This window comes from Pan paniscus, chromosome 19, assembly GCF_029289425.2.
Source record: "Pan paniscus chromosome 19, NHGRI_mPanPan1-v2.0_pri, whole genome shotgun sequence".
In the NCBI taxonomy this organism is placed as follows: Eukaryota; Metazoa; Chordata; class Mammalia; order Primates; family Hominidae; genus Pan; species Pan paniscus.
This window is the reverse complement of record NC_073268.2, coordinates 53,119,409-53,138,036: the sequence shown is the minus strand read 5'-3', so window position 1 is coordinate 53,138,036 and position 18,628 is coordinate 53,119,409. Positions and strand designations below refer to the sequence as shown.

General features: G+C 54.5%; 1 protein-coding gene and 1 non-coding gene across 3 annotated transcripts in view; both read left to right on the top strand.

Moving 5' to 3' along the window:
- LOC100971960 (unconventional myosin-XV) overlaps positions 1–18,628 on the top strand; it is a 74,160-nt gene that overhangs the window by 21,371 nt on the left and 34,161 nt on the right. The window contains exons 8-32 of one of the 2 annotated variants that reach the window (XM_057300317.2): positions 799–804; positions 1,249–1,352; positions 1,478–1,541; positions 2,433–2,546; positions 3,205–3,366; positions 5,695–5,808; positions 6,400–6,458; positions 6,546–6,669; positions 7,567–7,662; positions 8,098–8,229; positions 8,794–8,919; positions 9,517–9,594; positions 10,500–10,648; positions 10,770–10,815; positions 11,002–11,126; positions 11,636–11,753; positions 12,061–12,236; positions 12,738–12,822; positions 13,542–13,595; positions 13,691–13,772; positions 13,846–13,976; positions 14,475–14,570; positions 15,860–16,095; positions 18,018–18,199; positions 18,485–18,557. In XM_057300317.2, coding sequence (XP_057156300.2) covers positions 799–804; positions 1,249–1,352; positions 1,478–1,541; positions 2,433–2,546; positions 3,205–3,366; positions 5,695–5,808; positions 6,400–6,458; positions 6,546–6,669; positions 7,567–7,662; positions 8,098–8,229; positions 8,794–8,919; positions 9,517–9,594; positions 10,500–10,648; positions 10,770–10,815; positions 11,002–11,126; positions 11,636–11,753; positions 12,061–12,236; positions 12,738–12,822; positions 13,542–13,595; positions 13,691–13,772; positions 13,846–13,976; positions 14,475–14,570; positions 15,860–16,095; positions 18,018–18,199; positions 18,485–18,557 — 2,732 coding nt within the window. Of the gene's footprint in view, positions 1–798; positions 805–1,243; positions 1,353–1,477; positions 1,542–2,432; positions 2,547–3,204; positions 3,367–5,694; positions 5,809–6,399; positions 6,459–6,545; positions 6,670–7,566; positions 7,663–8,097; positions 8,230–8,793; positions 8,920–9,516; positions 9,595–10,499; positions 10,649–10,769; positions 10,816–11,001; positions 11,127–11,635; positions 11,754–12,060; positions 12,237–12,737; positions 12,823–13,541; positions 13,596–13,690; positions 13,773–13,845; positions 13,977–14,474; positions 14,571–15,859; positions 16,096–18,017; positions 18,200–18,484; positions 18,558–18,628 lie in introns of both variants that reach the window. The other variant, XM_034942284.3, reaches the window with a different exon arrangement.
- LOC112437684 (small nucleolar RNA U13) lies at positions 16,540–16,639 on the top strand. The gene has a single exon (XR_003026241.1). It is a non-coding gene; the product is annotated as a small nucleolar RNA U13 (small nucleolar RNA).

Genomic DNA, 18,628 nt, shown 5'->3' with positions numbered 1-18,628 from the left:
GTAGCTGGGACTACAGGCGCCCACGACCACGCCCGGCTAATTTTTTGTATTTTTAGTACAGACAGTGTTTCACCATGTTGGTCAGGATAGTCTGGATCTCCGGGCCTCGTGATCTGCCCACCTCGGCCTCCCAAACTCCTGAAATTACAGGCGTGAGCCACCATGCCCAGCCGATGCTATTCCTTTTTCCATCCCTTTAGCAGATATTTTTGAGAGCCTATTAAGCACCAGGTCTGTGTAGACGCTGGGGACTCAGAGATGTGCAAACAGTAGATCCGTGCCTGTAGGATTTGACATTCTAGTGGGGAGACAGACAATAATACCCAAGAAAATAGAGAGTTTGCCAATGGGGCTGAGGGCTACTGGAGAGAGAATTCTGGTGGCCTTCCTGTGAGAGGTAAGGGGTTGGGGGTTGGGGCATGCAGGTGCGTGGGAGCAGTGACTTCCAAGCAGAGGGAACAGGAGATGCCAATGGTCAGAGGCAGGAGTGGGCCTGGGTGTCAGGGAACAGTGAGGAAGGCCAGGGAGGATCCTTGGCTGGTGGTAGCCATGGGGGTGGGGAGAAGAGGACATCCCCAGAGCCGTTTGGAAGGCAAACTCAGCATATTTTCATACTTTGGAGACCCCATGGCAGTCCCCAAGCCTGGACCCCTGGGGTCTCTGAGCCTCACAGGTTTTTACTAGTCCCTCCCTGGTCTGAGGCTCCTAGTCTCCTGGAGAGAGTGGTGGTCGGTCCTGCTAGTGACTCCATTCTGTTCTTGTCTGTCTCTTTGTCCTCCCTCCTGGACGCTCTTGAAGATAAAGGTACTCTGTGTGTGTGTGTGTGTGTGTGTGTGTGTGTGTGTGTGTGTGTGTGTGTGTGTGTGTGTGTGTGTGTGTGTCTGTCCAGGAAAATGCGTGTGGATGTGCCTGCTCCTGTGTGGGTGGAGGGACAGGCAGGAAAGGACATCCAAAGGCCTGTCCTAGGCGGGGCTGGGGCTTGTGGTCAGGGGCTGCTGTGGGGGGCCATGGAGGCTGGAATGGGGAAGCATGGGGCTTGCTGTGTGGGAGTTGGGCAGCATGGGGTGGGAAACACTGGGGGGCACTGGAGAGACCTCAGGATTCTCTAGGGAGCCCACCTCTGGTCATCTCTCATAAAGGGAGGTCCTTGGGAAGGCTCATGTCTGGGTGTCCCCAGCTATGCCCCCCACCCAGGCCCCCAGAACAGTGCCTAGCCCCTCATTTCCCACATCTCCTTCTGGAGTCCAGATCCTGGAGGCAACACCCCTCTTGGAGTCCTTCGGTAATGCCAAAACCGTCAGGAACGACAACTCCAGCCGCTTTGGGAAGTTCGTGGAAATCTTTCTGGAAGGGTGAGTTGGGACAGTGGAGGGCCTCCCAAAAGCCTTGCAGTGTCTTCCATGTCCTGCCACAGCCCCTCGGAGCCAGCACCAGCCCTCCTACCCCCACTGAGAGCTGACTGTGCTCCCCACCCCAGGGGCGTGATCTCTGGTGCCATAACCTCCCAGTACCTGCTTGAGAAATCCAGGATCGTGTTTCAGGTGGGCCACCCCCTCCCAGGCCTCTGTGTTGGGCAGGGTGGGGGTGGGAGGTACAGATACTCAGAGCCTGGCCCCTGGTAGGGCTAGGTAGACGTCAAATTAATGAACGAATACATGCGTACATGTGTACATGTGAGCCCAGGACCTCCCCTCCCCGACCCTCCTCCAGCCACGGTGGCTCCTCCCTGCCCCGCAGCACACAGGCACGCTCCTGCCAGGGCCTTTGCACCTTCTGTTCCTTCCCTCAGGAGCACTTATCCTTCAGGCACCTGCTTGGCCAAACCCCTCACCTCCTCCAAGTCTCCCCTACAATTTCACCCACTCAGGAAGCTCCCCATTTAAAAACGCAGCCCCTCTTCATCCCATCAGAGCCCCTACCCCGTGCACTGCTTTATTTCTCTCCAGTGTACTTTTCCCTGTCTCATATATTTTATGTTTTAAGCAGTTATTTGCTGAGTGTCTGTCTCCCTAGCTAGCAGATGGGCTCCATCAGGTCAGGGGCTTCTCTCTACGTTGTTCCCCACTATGTCCCAAGGGCCTAGGACAGGGCTTGGTGCACAGGAAGTGCTCAGCCATCAAGAAGCTGTGTGTGTGCACATGTGGGCTATGGTACACATAAGAGAAGACGGGTCCCTTTTCTCTTATTTCTCCTAACCAAATAAAATCCCACCAGAACCCTCTCAAACTTCAATCATACCAGGGCACCTCTGCCTCTGCCCTCACCCGCAGCTGGCACCAGGCTGGGAGCCTCACCCATCACAGAGGCGCGTGTTCTCATCTGCAGCCCACTGTGTGCATGTGCATTTGTGGGCAGGCTTGGGCTTGTATGTGTGCCTGGGGGTCACCTAGGTAGGTGGCTCCCTTCTCTGTGCCCACCTACCCACTCTACAGGCCAAAAACGAGAGGAATTACCACATCTTCTACGAGTTGCTGGCCGGGTTGCCTGCCCAGCTCCGGCAGGCCTTTAGCCTGCAAGAGGCTGAGACCTACTACTATCTGAACCAGGTGAGTGCCAGCAGGCATCTGAAGGCCCCTGGCCCTGGTCCTCCCACCCCGACGCCCCTGGCTGGGCCTTGGGAGCCGAGTTGTGAGTGATGGAGTGTGAAGGTGAAGGAGATTTGGGGAGGGTGAGTTTGGATTTAAGACATCTCATGGCAGTGAGGGGGACCAGGAGTCTTCTGGGTCCAAAGCGGAAGCAGGAAAGGCCTACCTGACTTCATTTCTCTGGAACCTGGAACAGAACCAACCAGTCTAGAGTTTCTACACTTCCCCTCTCTGTGCCTCAGTTTCCCCACTTGTAAAATGGGGACAACATAGTACCACTTTGCAGGGATGTAGTGAGGCTTAGATGAGGAAATGCATGTAAAGAGCTTAGCACAGGGCCTGGCATGCAGTACATGCTCAGTAAACACTTACTACTCTTTTCATTACTATCACTGGGCAGCTGCAAAGGTCAACAGGTGACAACCCCTGCCACACATTGCACTTAGAATTTATGAACTCCATCCTCAGCCGTGCTCAGAGCCTCCGTGCCCATGAGAGTGAAATGACAGCTTGAGTGACCAACTCAGGCCACCACACTGCTGGTCAGGGCAGAGCAGGACCTGGAGGGCTCCCCAGCCCCACCCAAGCTCCCTGACCCTCAGCCTCTGCCCTCATGCAGGGTGGGAACTGTGAGATAGCAGGAAAGAGCGATGCAGATGACTTTCGCCGGCTCCTGGCTGCCATGGAGGTGTTGGGCTTCAGCAGTGAGGACCAGGACAGCATCTTCCGCATCCTGGCCTCCATCCTGCACCTGGGCAACGTCTACTTTGAGAAGTATGAGGTGAGGGGACGCCACAGCCTGCCATGGGGCCCGCACCCTCTGGACTTGGCCGTCTTTTCCAAGGCCTTCTCTGTTTCCCTTTCAGATTACACTGTGCACATATCACTTGTTCCTGTTTTTTTCTTTTTTCCTTTGGGGTTGTTCATCTTTTTCCTCCTTATATATATTAAGGAAATCAGCCCTTTGTGTCTGATATGAATTGCAAATATATATTCCAGTTTGTCATTTATGTTTTAACTTTGTTTACAATGTTTTTTGGTGGGTTTTTATTGGCGGGGAGGGGTCTCACTCTGTCACCCAGGCTGGAGTGCAATGGCGCAGTCTTGGCTCACTCCTGTTGGCTCACTGCAACCACCGCCTCCCAGGCTCAAGTGATTCTCCTGCCTCAGCCTCCCGACTGGCTGGGATTACAGGCACACACCACTACCGCCCCACTAATTTTTGTATTTTTAGTAGAGACGGGGGGGTTTCACCATGTTGGCCAGGCTGGTCTTGAACTCCTGACCTCAAATGATCCACCGGCCTCAGCCTCCCAAAATGCTGGGATTATAGGCATGAGCCACCGCGCCCAGCCCTTTGGTGTTTATTTTATTTTATTTTATTTTTATTTATTTTTTCTTTGAGATGGAGTCTCGCCCTGTCGCCAGGCTGGAGTGCAGTGGCGCAATCTCGGCTCATTGCAACCTCTGCCTCCCAGGTTCAAGCGATTCCCCTGCCTCAACCTCCTGAGTAGCTGGGACTACAGGTGTGTGCCACCACATCCAGCTAATTTTTGTATTTTTAGTAGAGATGGGGTTTCATCATGTTGGCCAGGATGGTCTCACTCTCTTGACCTCGTGATCCGCCCACCTCGGCCTCCCAAAGTGCTGGGATTATAGCCGTGAGCCACCGTGCCCCGGCCTGTTGGGTTTTTTATGCAAATTGTTTTAAAATTATTTTTAGATAGTTCATTTATCAATATTTTCTAGTACATTTAAATTTTATATTTGAAATTTTAAACTTTTTTTTTCATTTTTGGAGAAACTTCCTAAAATTGTAACAGCCTTCTTCCATAACTTTTTCTAAGACCTTTTATGGATTTTGTGAGTTTTAAAAAACATTTAAATCTTTGATCCATCCAAATTTATCCCAGTAAGGTGTGACGTAGAAATCCAACTTTTTTCCCAGGTGGTTACTCAATTGTCCTAATCTCTTGATTTGAAAAATACATCTTTATTAGCTGGGTATGGTGGCTCATGCCTGTAATCCCAACATTTTGGGAGGCCAAGGCAGGTGGATTGCTCGAGCCCAGGAGCTTGAGACCAGCCTAGGCAACATAGCAAGACCTCATCTCTACAAAAAAAAATTATTTTTAAAAAAGAAAGAAAAATACATCTTTGTCATGTGCTAAGTTTATATATACATTTATGTCTAATTCCAGACGTTCTATTGTGCTTTGTTAATCTATTTATGTACTGTGTCTATGACTACACTGGTTTTTTTCTTTTAATCGGCTTTTTTTTTCTTTTTATTTTTTGAGACAGGGTCTCACTTTATGGCTCAGGCTGGAGTACAGTGGCACTTTCATAGCTCACTGCAGCCTCAACCTCCTAGGCCCAAGCAATCCTCCTGCCTCAGCTCCTGAGTAGCTGGGACTACAGGTCTAGGTCCCATGCCCAGCACATTTTTTAGACAGGGTCTCACTATGTTGCCAGGCTGGTCTTGAACCCCCTGCCTCATTCGATCCTCCCACCTCAGCCTCCCAAAGTGCTGGGATTACAGACATGAGCCACCGTGCCCAGCCTGTTTATGTTTTTTATTTTTTTGAGACGGAGTTTCACTCTTGTCGCCCAGGCTGGAGTGTAATGGCGCGATCTCAGCTCACTGCAACCTCCGCCTCCTGGGTTCAAACGATTCTCCTGCCTCAGCCTCCCAAGTAGCTGGGATTACAGGCACCCACCACCACGCGTGGCTATTTTTGTTTTTTTAAGTTTTTTGAGATGGAGTTTCGCTCTTGTTGCCCAGGCTGGAGTGCAATGGCACGGTTTCGGCTCGCCGCAACCTCCACCTCCCGGGTTCAAGCAATTCTCCTGCCTCAGCCTCCTGAGTAGCTGGGATTACAGGCATATGCCACCACACCCGGCTAATTTTGTATTTTTAGTAGAGACGGGGTTTCTCCATGTTGGTCAGGTTGGTCTCGAACTCCTGGCCTCAGGTGATCCACCCGCCTCAGTCTCCCAAAGTGCTGGGACTACTGGCATGAGCCACAGTGCCCGGCCCTGTTTTTCATATGAACTTTAAATTTAGCCTATCTAGTTCAAAGCACATTCCTGTTGGTATTTTGCATAGACGGATGCACAGGAGGTGGCCTCAGTGGTGAGTGCCCGAGAGATCCAGGCCGTGGCAGAGCTGCTGCAGATCTCCCCTGAGGGCCTGCAGAAGGCCATCACCTTCAAAGTGACCGTGAGTGTGGGCATCTGGCCTTCGAACAAAGCTTTCTACCAGGGCCTGGACAGAGCTGCCTTGTGCCGATCCTTTGTGGGCAGCCTCTCCCTCTCTCCTGCTCTCTCTGTCCCCCGGTCAGGCATGGAGGGGAGTAATTTCAGACCCCAAAGACATTTCAGATTCCAGTCTCAGACTGTTGCATAGGCTGTTTCCTCTACCCGGAATGCTCTTCCTCTTTTCACACCTACTCATCCTTTAAGACCCTATCCAGGTATCCCCTCCTCTAAGAAGCCTTCCCTAATCTTTGGACGGGTCAGTGCCTCCTCTGGTCTTTCACAGTCCTAGGCCCATTCTCCCTTCCCAGGGTTGGTCTCATTGTATCTGCTGATGCCTCTGTCTCCCCCATTAGACCTGCAGTCCCCACTACTACCAGCATTGCCAGGCAGAGTCAGAGTGGGGGCAGGGGTGGTCCTGCCTAGTCTCTGTGTGCACAGTCACAACATCCCTCCAGCCTCCCTTCTCCATGATCCCACTCTTTTAGTCCCCTGGGGGCTTTCTGGAGGCAGAGTGGCCAGCCTGATGTCACTCAAGGGCTGTGCCCCTCCCTAGGAGACAATGCGAGAGAAGATCTTCACGCCCCTAACTGTGGAGAGCGCTGTGGATGCCAGGTGAGGCCACGCCCTCCCCTGCCTGAGCCCCGAGGCCCAGCACCCCACCACGGTGTCCTGCTCACACCAGCACCACCTCTGCTCCAGGGATGCCATCGCCAAGGTCTTGTATGCACTGCTGTTCAGCTGGCTCATCACCAGGGTCAACGCGCTGGTGTCCCCAAGGCAGGACACACTGTCCATCGCCATCCTGGACATCTATGGTTTCGAGGTGGGGCCGTGTAGGAGGCTGAGGGGCGGGGGACATAGGCAAGGTCTCGCCTCCCTCAGGCGTCTCGGGCTGCCCTTCCCATCCCTTTCTGTGCCTGCAGCAGGTGCCATCCTCCCTTCATGGACCCCTCCCTGTCACCATCTCCCTTGTCTCCTTCCATTTTCTTTACTCACCACAAGTACTCCCAAGGCCTCTGGGCCAGGCCCTGTGCTGGGCAATACCAACTGCCCAGAAAGGACCAGCCAGGGCCCTGCCCTTGGGGAGCTTCCAGGTGAGGCTGGGTGGGGAAGACTTCCTGGATGAGGATGAGACACTCCTGAGACCCAGCAAAGGCACTGTAGGTGCAGGGAACAGAATATGCAAGGGCTGGGAGGGGTGGCGGGTCATGAGGTCTGGGACTGGACTTCGTGTGTTGGGGGGTGACTGTTGTGCGAGTGCACAGCAAAGGAAGTGGTGAGGGACAGGGCAAGATCACCATGCAGCCATCACAGGCACTCACGTGGCACCTGTTATGTGCCACGTGCTGTTTAAAGCACTTTGTTAATTCACTTCATCCTTACAGCAACCCTGTGAGGCAGGTACTGTCAGTATCCTCATTTTACAGATGGGGAAACTGAGGCATGGGGCTGTTATTCAAGGTTATGTAGCTAGAAAATGGCAGAGCCAGCATTTGAACCCAGGCAGAAGTCCCCAGAGCCTTGGCCTTCAGGCACTGCCTGTGCTGTCAGGACAGAGCCTGTCAGATTCTGTCCTGGGTGCAGCAGGAGCTGTGGAGGGTTGTGAGCTGAGGGCCTGTGGCTGAGCTCCAGCTTTTTGAAGTTGCCACCAGGGAAGGTAGGGGCAAACAGGCTGTTGGCCAAGGAAGGACCAGTCCCAGCACCCCCATCCACCTGGCAGGACCTGAGCTTCAACAGCTTTGAGCAGCTGTGTATTAACTACGCAAACGAGAACCTTCAGTACCTTTTCAACAAGATCGTCTTCCAGGAGGAGCAGGTGTGTAGGCCCCATTAATACTCCTGTCCCTGTCTTGACTGGCCAGTGGACCTCCTTGGAGACAGATGAGGATATACTGGTTGTTTAAGGGCAATTCTGACATCAGTAGACAGTAGAGGGAAAGGCATTCTAAGCTGGGGACCAGCCCATGGGAAGGCCTCTGTTCTGGAGGGAAAGGTGCTGAGGTGCTGTGCTCAGAGAGGAGTCCCCTTGGTGGGGGTCCTTCTTCTCCTCTACTGGGCTGTCCCAGGCAGAGGGAGCAGCAGGACCCTGAGTTGGCTCATGCTGCCTTATTAGGGGGTGAGCTCCCTGTTCTGGGAGGTATGCAAGCAGAGGTGCTGCTGGCCAGGCTCCTTCAGAATCAACATGGGAGGGAGGGTGGGTGGGCCCTGGACAGGGATGGGAGGTTGAGCTCCTGCTGCCCACTGCCTGCAGGAGGAGTACATCCGTGAGCAGATCGACTGGCAGGAGATCACCTTTGCTGACAACCAGCCCTGCATCAACCTCATCTCACTGAAGCCTTATGGCATCCTGCGGATCCTTGACGACCAGTGTTGCTTTCCCCAGGTGAGCCGCAGGCACTGTGTGAGCCTAGTCAGGTCACAGATCTCTCAGCCTCATGTCCTCATCCCACCCTGACTCCTTCATTCCTCTCTGCTCTGGCCTGAGTCAGGCAGTGGGGGGTTGGGACACCCGACCTACTATTCACAACCTGGGGTGATTGAGGCCAGATGGGCCGCTGTGGGTGTTCAGAAGAGAGGCTACACCAGTCTGGAAAGCCACAGAAGGTTTCCTGGAGTAGGTAACCTTGGGATTGGGCCTCAAATCCTGATTGCAAAACACAAGGGTGGAATGGCAGTGAGATCAATAGAGTGCAAAGGCAGTTGGCCTGGAGGGGAGGCAGTTAGGAGCTCACCCAGCTACACCTATCTTCAAGGGACCACTCAGGCCTCCAGTGCCTAGCTAAGGCACTCGCCTTCTGACCCAGGGAGATGGGCAGCCATGGGAAGCTGTGAGTTGTTCCTCTCTGGTGCTCAATTGGGAGCAGCCGGGGATAGTGAGGTTGCCACCAGGCCAGGAACAGGGTGTCCAGGCCTCCTGCCCACCCACTGATCCCTAAATTGCCCCCAGGCTACAGACCACACCTTCCTACAGAAGTGCCACTACCATCATGGCGCCAACCCGCTCTATTCCAAACCCAAGATGCCGCTGCCTGAGTTCACCATCAAGCACTATGCAGGCAAGGTCACCTACCAGGTGAGCCCTAAGACAGTCGGCCTGGCCGCTGGTGCTGCAGTGCTGCTAGCTGTTCGAGACACAGAAGCACAACACTGGCCCCAGACATTCACAGCCAGGTCCAATTCTGGCTCTGCTGTGCCCCAGCTCTGTGACCTTGAGCAAATTGCTTAGCCGGTCTGAGCCTCAGTTCTCTCACTTGGAAAATGGGGTAATAATAGTGCCCAACTCATGGGGTGGGTGTGAAAAATGTAGGGTGGGTTTGATAAAGAGTAGCTCATCAATAGTGACATCACTGTGGTCACCCTCATCACTATTATCTGAGGCACATTCCTGCCCTGGAGGTGTCTCAGGCTAGGATTCCATGCCTCTGTCCCCATCCGGGCCTTATTTTTCTCATCTGTAGAATGGGCACAGGACAATGTCCTTCACTGAGGGTGAGGCCAAGACCCAGGTTGGTCATGAGAAGCCATGGCGAATGCTCCCCTCCCCCAGGAGTAGGGAGAATGGTGGGGGCTGGAGGGGTGGGGACCATAGAAGTGAGGAGGATCCAGTCCCTCCTAGGATAGACAGAGAGACAGAAGCCAGGATTACCCAGGCCATTGTTCCCCTTTTCAGGTGCACAAGTTCCTGGACAAGAACCACGACCAAGTGCGCCAGGATGTGCTGGACCTGTTTGTACGGAGCCGGACACGGGTAAGCCTCGCCTTCCACCGCTCTGGCCCTGCCCCCAGGCATGTCCCCACCCCCACACCCAGCCTGCCTTCAGGCCTGGGACCGTGTTGCCACGTCCTGGCTCCGCTTAGCTTTGGCCAGACAAAGACAAGGGTGGCCTGGACACCCTGTTCCTGGCCTGTTCCCACCTAGCTTGGCTCTGCCCTAAACCTAGCGCCTCATCCTGATCCTGTCCTCTGGCTCCCCACAGCCCCAGTGGCTAGACTCTGGCCCCGCTCCCAGTTCTAACCCTGTACCCCACCAGCTGTGGCCTTGCCCTGTACTTACCCCACTCTGGGCCCCACCCCATTCCCTGGCCCATTCTTTCCTGGCTTCTTGCCAGACCTGTTCCCCCAGTCCCACCTCCTGGTGTTCTCAGTTTCTCCCACCCCACCCATAAGGCCCGGGGGAAGAGCTAGGGGGACCAACTTTGGGTTCCTTGAAGGCTTGGGGAGGCCCTGCATCCCAGCTACACTACGGCCAGCAGATGGCCCTATGACAGAGCACAGGCCTGGTAACATCACCTCCCCTATCTGGCCCTCCGCTTCCTCCTGTCAACTGGGCAACCTCCTCATGAGGTCATAGCCAGAGTTCACAACCATGTATCTAACAGGCCACCTTGGGGCCAGGCACACAGTCAGTAACTGTGTGTTCCTTAGACTGAAGGGGAAAAAGCCAGTTATGGGATGGATCCCTTGGAAGATGCTGAGCCCCACCTGTTTTGAGAAGCATGCAAGCCAGGATGACAGAGGCCTTGCAGAGAGAACAGGGGTCCAGTTAGTCTTCAGATCCCCCTGATCCAGAGATTTACTCCTGCTCTCTGTTCCTCCTCATTTCGGTCTCCCGGACCCTGCCTGTCTGTTTTCCCTGCCCCGACCCCTGCCCAGGTGGTGGCACACCTCTTCTCCAGCCATGCCCCACAGGCTGCCCCTCAGCGCCTGGGCAAGAGCAGCTCCGTCACTCGGCTCTACAAGGCGCACACTGTGGCCGCCAAGTTCCAGCAGTCACTCCTGGATCTGGTGGAAAAGATGGAGAGGTGGGGTGGGGGGCAGGTGGGCGGAGCACCCAGCCTCATCCTTAACCCACCTCATGACCCTCAGAGGTTGAGCGCCTTCTTTTTCTGAGGCCTCATGCTGTCGTCTTCCTGCCACTGCCAGGTGTAACCCCTTGTTCATGCGTTGCCTGAAGCCCAACCACAAGAAGGTGAGTGAGAGCTGAGGCCTCTGAGAGAGCCAAATCCTCCTGCCCATGCTGTGTGACCTTGGGCAAGTGGCTTGGCCTCTCAGGACCTGCATCTGCCCAGCCTAGCACTGGGAATATTCACCATGATAATGCCCTTTGCACATGGCTGAGCCAATGTGCAGACTCCCTCTCTGGGCATCCCTACAGGAGCCAGGTCTCTTTGAGCCAGATGTGGTAATGGCACAATTACGCTATTCAGGGGTGCTGGAGACCGTGAGGATCCGCAAGGAGGGATTTCCAGTGCGCCTGCCTTTCCAGGGGTTCATCGACAGGTATCTTGGTTACGGTAGTTCCTGAGCTCTACAAATCCCTGCCCAACTCCCCATGGCCCCAGGAATACACAACCCAGGCAGTACAGGGCTTGCCATGCACAGTTGCTCAGGTTGTACACTTCACAAGGCTACCACATGCTAACTGTTAATGTGGTAGATACATTTATTGTTTTGCCTTTTTTTGTAGTTATATGTTATATAACCTATAATATGTCTAATCAACGCTCCGTGTTATTAGAATGGTTTTAGTAGTTACAATGACAAGTTTCCAGCAGGTGGCAGTCAAGTGTCCTGTTGTACTGAAATCATCTATTATAACAATTGTCTGACATCCAGAAGTAAAGAGTCTTGAGGATGGAGTGCCTTTTTTCAGATTAGAATAAACTATTTGTGGAGCCACCACTGGGACCAGGCTTTTTGGACACCTGGCTGGGGGCAGTAACCCCATGGTCTAGCAGGCACCTCGGGTAGGTCTCATAGCCCCAGACTAACTTTGGGCCCCCTACCAGGTACTGCTGTCTAGTGGCCCTCAAGCATGACCTGCCGGCTAATGGGGACATGTGTGTGTCAGTGCTGAGTCGCCTGTGCAAAGTCATGCCAAACATGTACCGTGTTGGGGTCAGCAAGGTGAGTCCTGCCCGACAGTCAGCCCTTGGAGACCCCAAGTTTGGGGGCTTCACAACTACTGAGTCAGAAATGTCCAAGCTAGAGACTGCCATCCCAGGAGCAACCCAGATGAGCTTGGGATATGGAATGCTAACTACCTGATTCACCAGCATCCTCTCTTCAACCTCTCCAAGTCCACCGCATCCCTCTAGCCCTGCTCCAGGAGGCTGCCCTGCCTATTCTGTCTCCACGGACTTCTAGAGAGGGAGGGGCCCTTAGTCCAGCCTCCTGGCTCCTATCTGCCTCAGTGCCTTCCTCCTGTCCTTAGCTGTTCCTTAAGGAACACCTATACCAGCTGCTGGAGAGTATGCGAGAGCATGTCCTGAATCTGGCAGCCCTCACTCTGCAGCGCTGCCTCCGTGGCTTCTTCATTAAGCGGCAATTCCGCTCTCTGCGCCACAAGATCATCCTGCTGCAAAGCCGGGCCCGTGGCTACCTTGCCAGGTGAGGCACAGAAAAGGCAGGATTCCTAGGAGACCTATGGTCAGGCTCGGGAGAGGTCACGCCTGAACTTAGGTGGTGAGCTCCCTATCCCTGGAGGCATGCAAGCTGAGGGTGGAGGCCTCTGCAGGAGAATGATCAGATTCTCTGTGTCTCTGCTTTTGAATGCCCTTCCCAGCCAACCCCAGGCCCTTGTGACTGGTGGGTGGGAATCCATTCAGCCAAGAGGGGCCTTACCCTGCATTTCAGGGACCTGAGATTATAAGCTGTTGGGAAATAAATTATTCAGGCAGGTTTAATCCAGGCCTTGCTACTTAATATGCTGTGTGACCTTGGCAAAGTCACTGCCCCTCTCTGAGCTCCAGTTTCCCTTTAAGCCAAAGGACCCCAAGAGTGAGATGTGGGCACTGGCTCCCAGGCCAGGCTGACAAGGGCCTCTCTACCTTTTGGTCACCCTGTCACCCTGTGGCCCCAATCCCTGACCTCCCCACTCCCCCAACCCAGGCAACGCTATCAGCAGATGAGGAGGAGTCTGGTGAAGTTCCGGTCCCTGGTACACGCATACGTGAGCCGCCGACGCTATCTCAAGGTATAGGCCCTACCCTATCTGGGTCCAAGGGGACAGCAGAGAAGGGGAAAGGGCACTTAGCACCCAAGAGGAGACTACTGGCCTCAGGCAGTCTTGGGTTCAAATTCTGCCTCTGCCACCCACTAGCTCTTTAACTTTGGCCATTGTCTATCCTCGATTTTCCCATCTACCCCTTGTGATTGTGGAGAGGGTTAAATGAGATGTTGCATTGAAGGATTTGGCCTGGTGCTGGGTTCACAGTGGGGTCTTCGGGAATTGAGGGCCATTAGAATTTGGTGACCTGAATGTCACTGGGTATGGTTTTGCTCTTACCTTCATGTCTTGACCCACTGTCATGTAAACCAGCCACCAGAAAGACAAATGCAGTTCCCAAAGCAATGAAGCAGTAGGTAGCCTTTACTGAAGGTGGCGCTACGGGCTTCCCATGACACAGTGCTCAGCCACTTCCCACAAATCCTCCTTGTGGGTCTCTTTCCCCAGCGTTTTTCTCCCTCCGCTTGCCTCTGTTTCTCTCTTGCTCTCTCCTTTTCCCTCCCCTTTTCTCTGGCCAACCTCACCCTCCCGCCCCACCTGTGGAGTGGGGCAGTCACCTCCACACAACAGGCAAGCTGCCCCCCTTGCTTGAGTGTGGCCGCCTTGCGTAAGCTGGCCTGGCCTGCCTGGGTGCCCGTCGTCACCTCTGCCTGCCACTCCCCAACCTGACATCTTCTCTTCTGAAGCTGAGGGCAGAGTGGAGGCGCCAGGGGGAGGGGGCGCTGCTATGGGAGCAGGAGGTGGGTGTGGGTCTGGGTGGCAGCAGGGCCAAGGAGGGAGGCTGGCAGGTGGGGATGTGGCAGGCCTGTCCCTGTCCCATGCACTGTCCCTCTAGGAGCTGAGCAAGCGGGAGGTAGTCGCTGTGGGGCACCTGGAGGTACCGGCTGAGCTGGCTGGGCTCTTGCAAGCAGTGGCAGGTGGGTCAGCACCAGGCGGGGGGAGGGCCCAGGCAGATCAGAGCAGGCACCGCATTCTCTCCTCTTTCCACAGGCCTCGGGCTGGCCCAGGTGCCTCAGGTGGCCCCTGTGAGGACTCCTCGACTCCAGGCTGAGCCCCGTGTCACACTGCCCCTGGACATCAACAACTATCCTATGGCCAAGTTTGTCCAGTGCCACTTCAAGGTAAGGGCTAGCTGAAGTCCAAGGCTCCCTGGCTGATAGGCGCTGACCAATTAGAATGGACATTGTCCTTGCCCTGGGGCAGGCTCCTGGCTGTGCCCTGTGGTGTTGGGTATGAGCCTTTTAGTTGCTGGATCATAGGGAATCTGGGAGATCCCTGAGGTCTGGATAGCAGTGGAGAGCCCTCAGGGGCTCGGGCAGGGCTGTTTACCACCAACCAGTCTGGAAATATTTCAGAAATTGAACAACTGGTGGAGCCATAGCATGTCAGCCCAGCTCTGATTTCCTCCCCTTGAGATGAAGGTTTATCCTGTCCCTACCACCAACTTGCTGAGGGCCACTGTGGTGGCCCCTCACCAGCCCTCAGTTTCCCCATCCATACACTGAGGACCAAAGCCCCTGCCTCATAGGCCTTGGAGCCCCATGTGGCACAGAGCAGTGGGTCCAGATGTGCCTGTCAGTCCCAGCTCTGTCTGCTCATGTGCCTGCCCTGTGTCTTAGGAACCTGCCTTTGGGATGCTGACAGTGCCCCTGAGGACACCCCTCACGCAGCTGCCAGCCGAGCACCATGCAGAAGCCGTGAGCATCTTCAAGCTGGTATGGGGTCTGCCTCAGCCCACCTTCTAATTCTTAGCCCCTGGCCCTGAAGCTGGGCCATGAGGCTCCCAGTCTTCCCAGCCCTCCCCAAGCCCAACCCATGAGCCCCACACCTCTTCCCCAAAGGACAGACTTTTATGTCAGAGGGGGAAATCTGGCTTCCTCTCTGAGGACTGGTGGCTTTTCTTCTCCCAGCCATCTTCCTGGCAAAAAAAAAAAAAAAAAAAAAAAAAAAAAATTCTGCCTTGGAGCCTCTCAAGGACACCAAGAAGAGACCCAGATCTTCTCCTTAAGGACTTCTCAGTCTGAAGGGGGAGGCAGAGTTGACCCAGCCAGTGACCACCAGTATGGACAGAGGGAAGCACCAAGTCTAGGGAGTCTGATGGGGCCACTAATTCAGCCCTGGGCAGGGCCAGAGAGGGCTTCCTGGAGGAGAAGGCATTTGAGCTGGAGGGGAATTTGCCAGGCAGGGAGAGTGGAGAAAGTACACAGAGAAGAGGAAATTGGTGTGGTCAGAACAGAGTCAAGAGGGCAAGGGTGAGACTGGCCAGTGAGGCCTTGATTACAGACCCAGAGCTTAGATTTCATCCCAAGGCACCTAGGGAGCCAAGGCAGGTGCTTCCATGGGAGGGTTGTGGTCATATCTGAATGTTAAAAAGAACCCTCTGCGGCCTAGATAGAGCAGGAGGTGGGGGCTGGCTGGAGGCCAGGGGTGCAGGGAGGGGGCTAGGGCTGCATGGGGAGCTCTAGAAGGTTCATGAACAGGAAAGATGACACATACTTTGGATCTTTAGTTTTCCCATAGTTGAGGTAAACTGCCTGGTCATTCGGCATAGAATATGGCAGTTGTAGGCCAAGCACGGTGGCACACTTGTAATCCCAGCACTTTGGGAGGCCAAGGCAGGCAGATCCCTTGAGTCCAGGAGTTTGAGACCAGCCTGGGCAACATGGTGAAACGCTGTCTCTACTAAAAATACAAAAATTAGCTGGGTGTGGCTGCATGTGCCTGTAATCCTAGCTACCTGAGGGGCTGAGGTGGGAGGATCACTTAGGCCCAGGGAAGTTGAGGCTGCAGTGAGCTGAGATCCCACCACTGCACTCCAGTCTGGGTGACAGAGACTCCATCTCAAAAAAATATTCTATATATATAGCAGTTATATTGTAATATAAGTGACATTTATATGGGCAGGGGCACACATGGGAGGGACATGAGAGGGATGCATGTTGTGGGGTGGGGACTGGAAGGAACAACTTTCTGAGATGCCCAGGAGACTCTGTTCGTGGCCCAGATCCTGCGCTTCATGGGCGACCCCCACCTGCATGGTGCCCGGGAGAACATCTTCGGGAACTACATTGTGCAGAAGGGGCTGGCGGTGCCTGAGCTGCGGGACGAGATCCTGGCACAGCTGGCCAATCAGGTGTGGCACAATCACAATGCCCACAATGCTGAGCGGGGCTGGCTGCTGCTGGCCGCCTGCCTCAGTGGCTTTGCACCTTCCCCGTGCTTCAACAAGTACCTTCTCAAGTGAGTGGGACTGGATAGGGGCTGGGACACGAGGGACGGTGGCACCAGCAGTGGAGCCCAAGGCAGGGTCTTAAAGATCAGGCCAGGAGTCAGATCTCTATGCTGGGAAGCTCAGGCATGGAGGCTGGCCAGGGCTGCTCTGCGTTTCTGCTGGGCTCAGAGCAAGAAAGGAGGGCAGGCCTTCACTGCAGGGGCTAGGAGTTAGGTCAGACTGGATGAGGGACTTCCAGAACTCAGAGTGGGACAAGACCAGCATGTGGAGAATTTGGAAAAGAGCATTGACCTCTCACAGCATGACAGTTTAATGGGGTGGTTAGGAGCATGGATACGGGACTCAGACAATCAGGGTTCAAATCCCAGCTCAGCCATATATGAGCTGTGTGACCTTGGGTAAGTTACTTAACCCCTCTGGGCTTTAGTTTCCTTACATATCAAATGGGGGTTATTCTTTTATAGTTTATAAGTGTGATGATTGAGTTTTCATGCTCAGGCATGAGATGTGTCACCCTCAAACCTTGCTAAAACATCAGCACAAGACCAGACGCAGTGGCTCAGGCCTGTAATCCCAGCACTTTGGGAGGCCAAGATGGGAGGATCGCTTGAGCCCAGGAGTTGAAGGCCAGCCTGGACAATGTATTGAGACCTTGTCTCTGCAAAAAATTTAAAAATTAGCTAGGCATAGTGGCACAGGCATGTAGTCCCAGCTACTCAAGAGGTTGAGGCAGGAGCATTGCTTGAACCCAGGAGGTTGAGGATGCAGTGAGCCAAGATCATGCCACTTACACTTCAGCCTGGGCAACAGAGCAAGACCCTGTCTGATGTTAAAAAAAATGGCATAATGATAATACCTACTTCTTAGGCTCTTGTGTGGATAAAATATATAAACACACGTAAAGTGCTTAGAACAGAGAGGGGCACATGGTGGGTGCTATGTGGGTATAACCATCACAATGATGTCACCCTGCTGGGTGAGAAGGATGATTTGCAAGGAAATCGCTCAGGCAGGCCCTGGGTGTGAATCTCAGCTCTGATACTTACCTGCTGTGTGGCCTGAGACAAGTCACTGTCCCTCTCTGAACCTGTTTCTTCCCTATAATTTGGGGATGGCAACAGAACCCACCTAACAGGGTGGCTGTGAGTTACAGAGTGTACAGAATCTTGCTTAGGCCAGCATGCAGCAAATGGACATCACCTGGCCAGTCTTGTGACTCTGTGGCAGCTGACAGCAGGGTAAGGCCGTTGCTGGTCTGCCTGCCTGGGGCTTTCCTGAGGGCATGGTGCTAGGTTCCCTCTCTAGCTACTGTGGGCCTGCACCAGTGCTGCTCTTGGCCAGGCTTAGCTGCAGGAGATGTAGGATGTGGGGGTGAGGGAAGCATGAGGAATGGCTGGTAGGGATTGGGCTCACTGGGCCTGGGTTGAGTTGAACCCTCAGCTGTCCCTTTTATAGGTGAAAACTTGGAGGAGAGGCTCAGAGAGGGCAGATAATCATCCAAGGTTGCCCTGTGAGAGAATGGAGACAGAGTTCTGGTTGTTGCCCACACCCAGCTGCAGACCCCAGCCTGTCAATGACATTTTGTTCCAACAAGCTGGTACCTCTTTGGCCTATCCTTGGACCTCTGTGCTGGCCTGAGATACTTCTGGACTAGCCTGGGACCCTTTCAGTTTAGCCATGGGACTCTAAACTACCCTGAGATCTGTTGTAGGCTAGCCTGGGACCCCTTAAGTGCAGTCCCAGAGCACTGGACTCTAGCCTGGGACCCTTCTGAACTAGCCTGGAGCCTTTTCAGCCTCACCTTGGAGCTCTGGAATAGCCTGGGCCTTTCTCAGACTAGCCTCAGAATTTCCTACCCCCACCCCCTAGCCCTCAGCCCCAAGCTAGCTTCAGATCCTTCTTGATCCTGGCTCCAACTCCTACCCATCAGGTTTGTGTCTGATTATGGGCGGAATGGCTTCCAGGCTGTGTGTCAGCACCGCCTCATGCAGGCCATGGGCCGGGCCCAACAGCAGGGCTCGGGGGCTGCCCGCACCTTACCCCCGACCCAGCTCGAGTGGACAGCGACCTATGAGAAGGCCAGCATGGCGCTGGACGTGGGCTGCTTCAATGGTAAGCTGCCTTCCCCCACCTCAGTGAGGGCAGTGGGAGTCAGCAGGGCCCAGTGAGCCCCGGGGATGGCAGAAGCCACTGAATGTTCTGGAGCTGGGGAGGGGCCTTCTCAGATGTGGCTCTGCGTGAAAGTCTGTGTGTGGGGGTGGGACCTGGCCCAGGAAAGGGGAGCCAGGGAAGTGAGGCTACAGATACAGGAAGCCTGAAAGGAAGAAGCAAGCAGGGAGGCACAGCCAAACTGGACTCAGATGCTCCAACCTGAGCCCGGCACCTGCTGCGCCCCAGGTGACCAGTTCTCCTGCCCGGTGCACTCCTGGAGTACAGGGGAAGAGGTGGCTGGAGACATTCTGAGGCACAGGTTGGCTCCTAGGATGCCCTCCCAGCACACTCTTATGTACCTGGAATGTTGTGGGGGGAGGTCAGATCCCC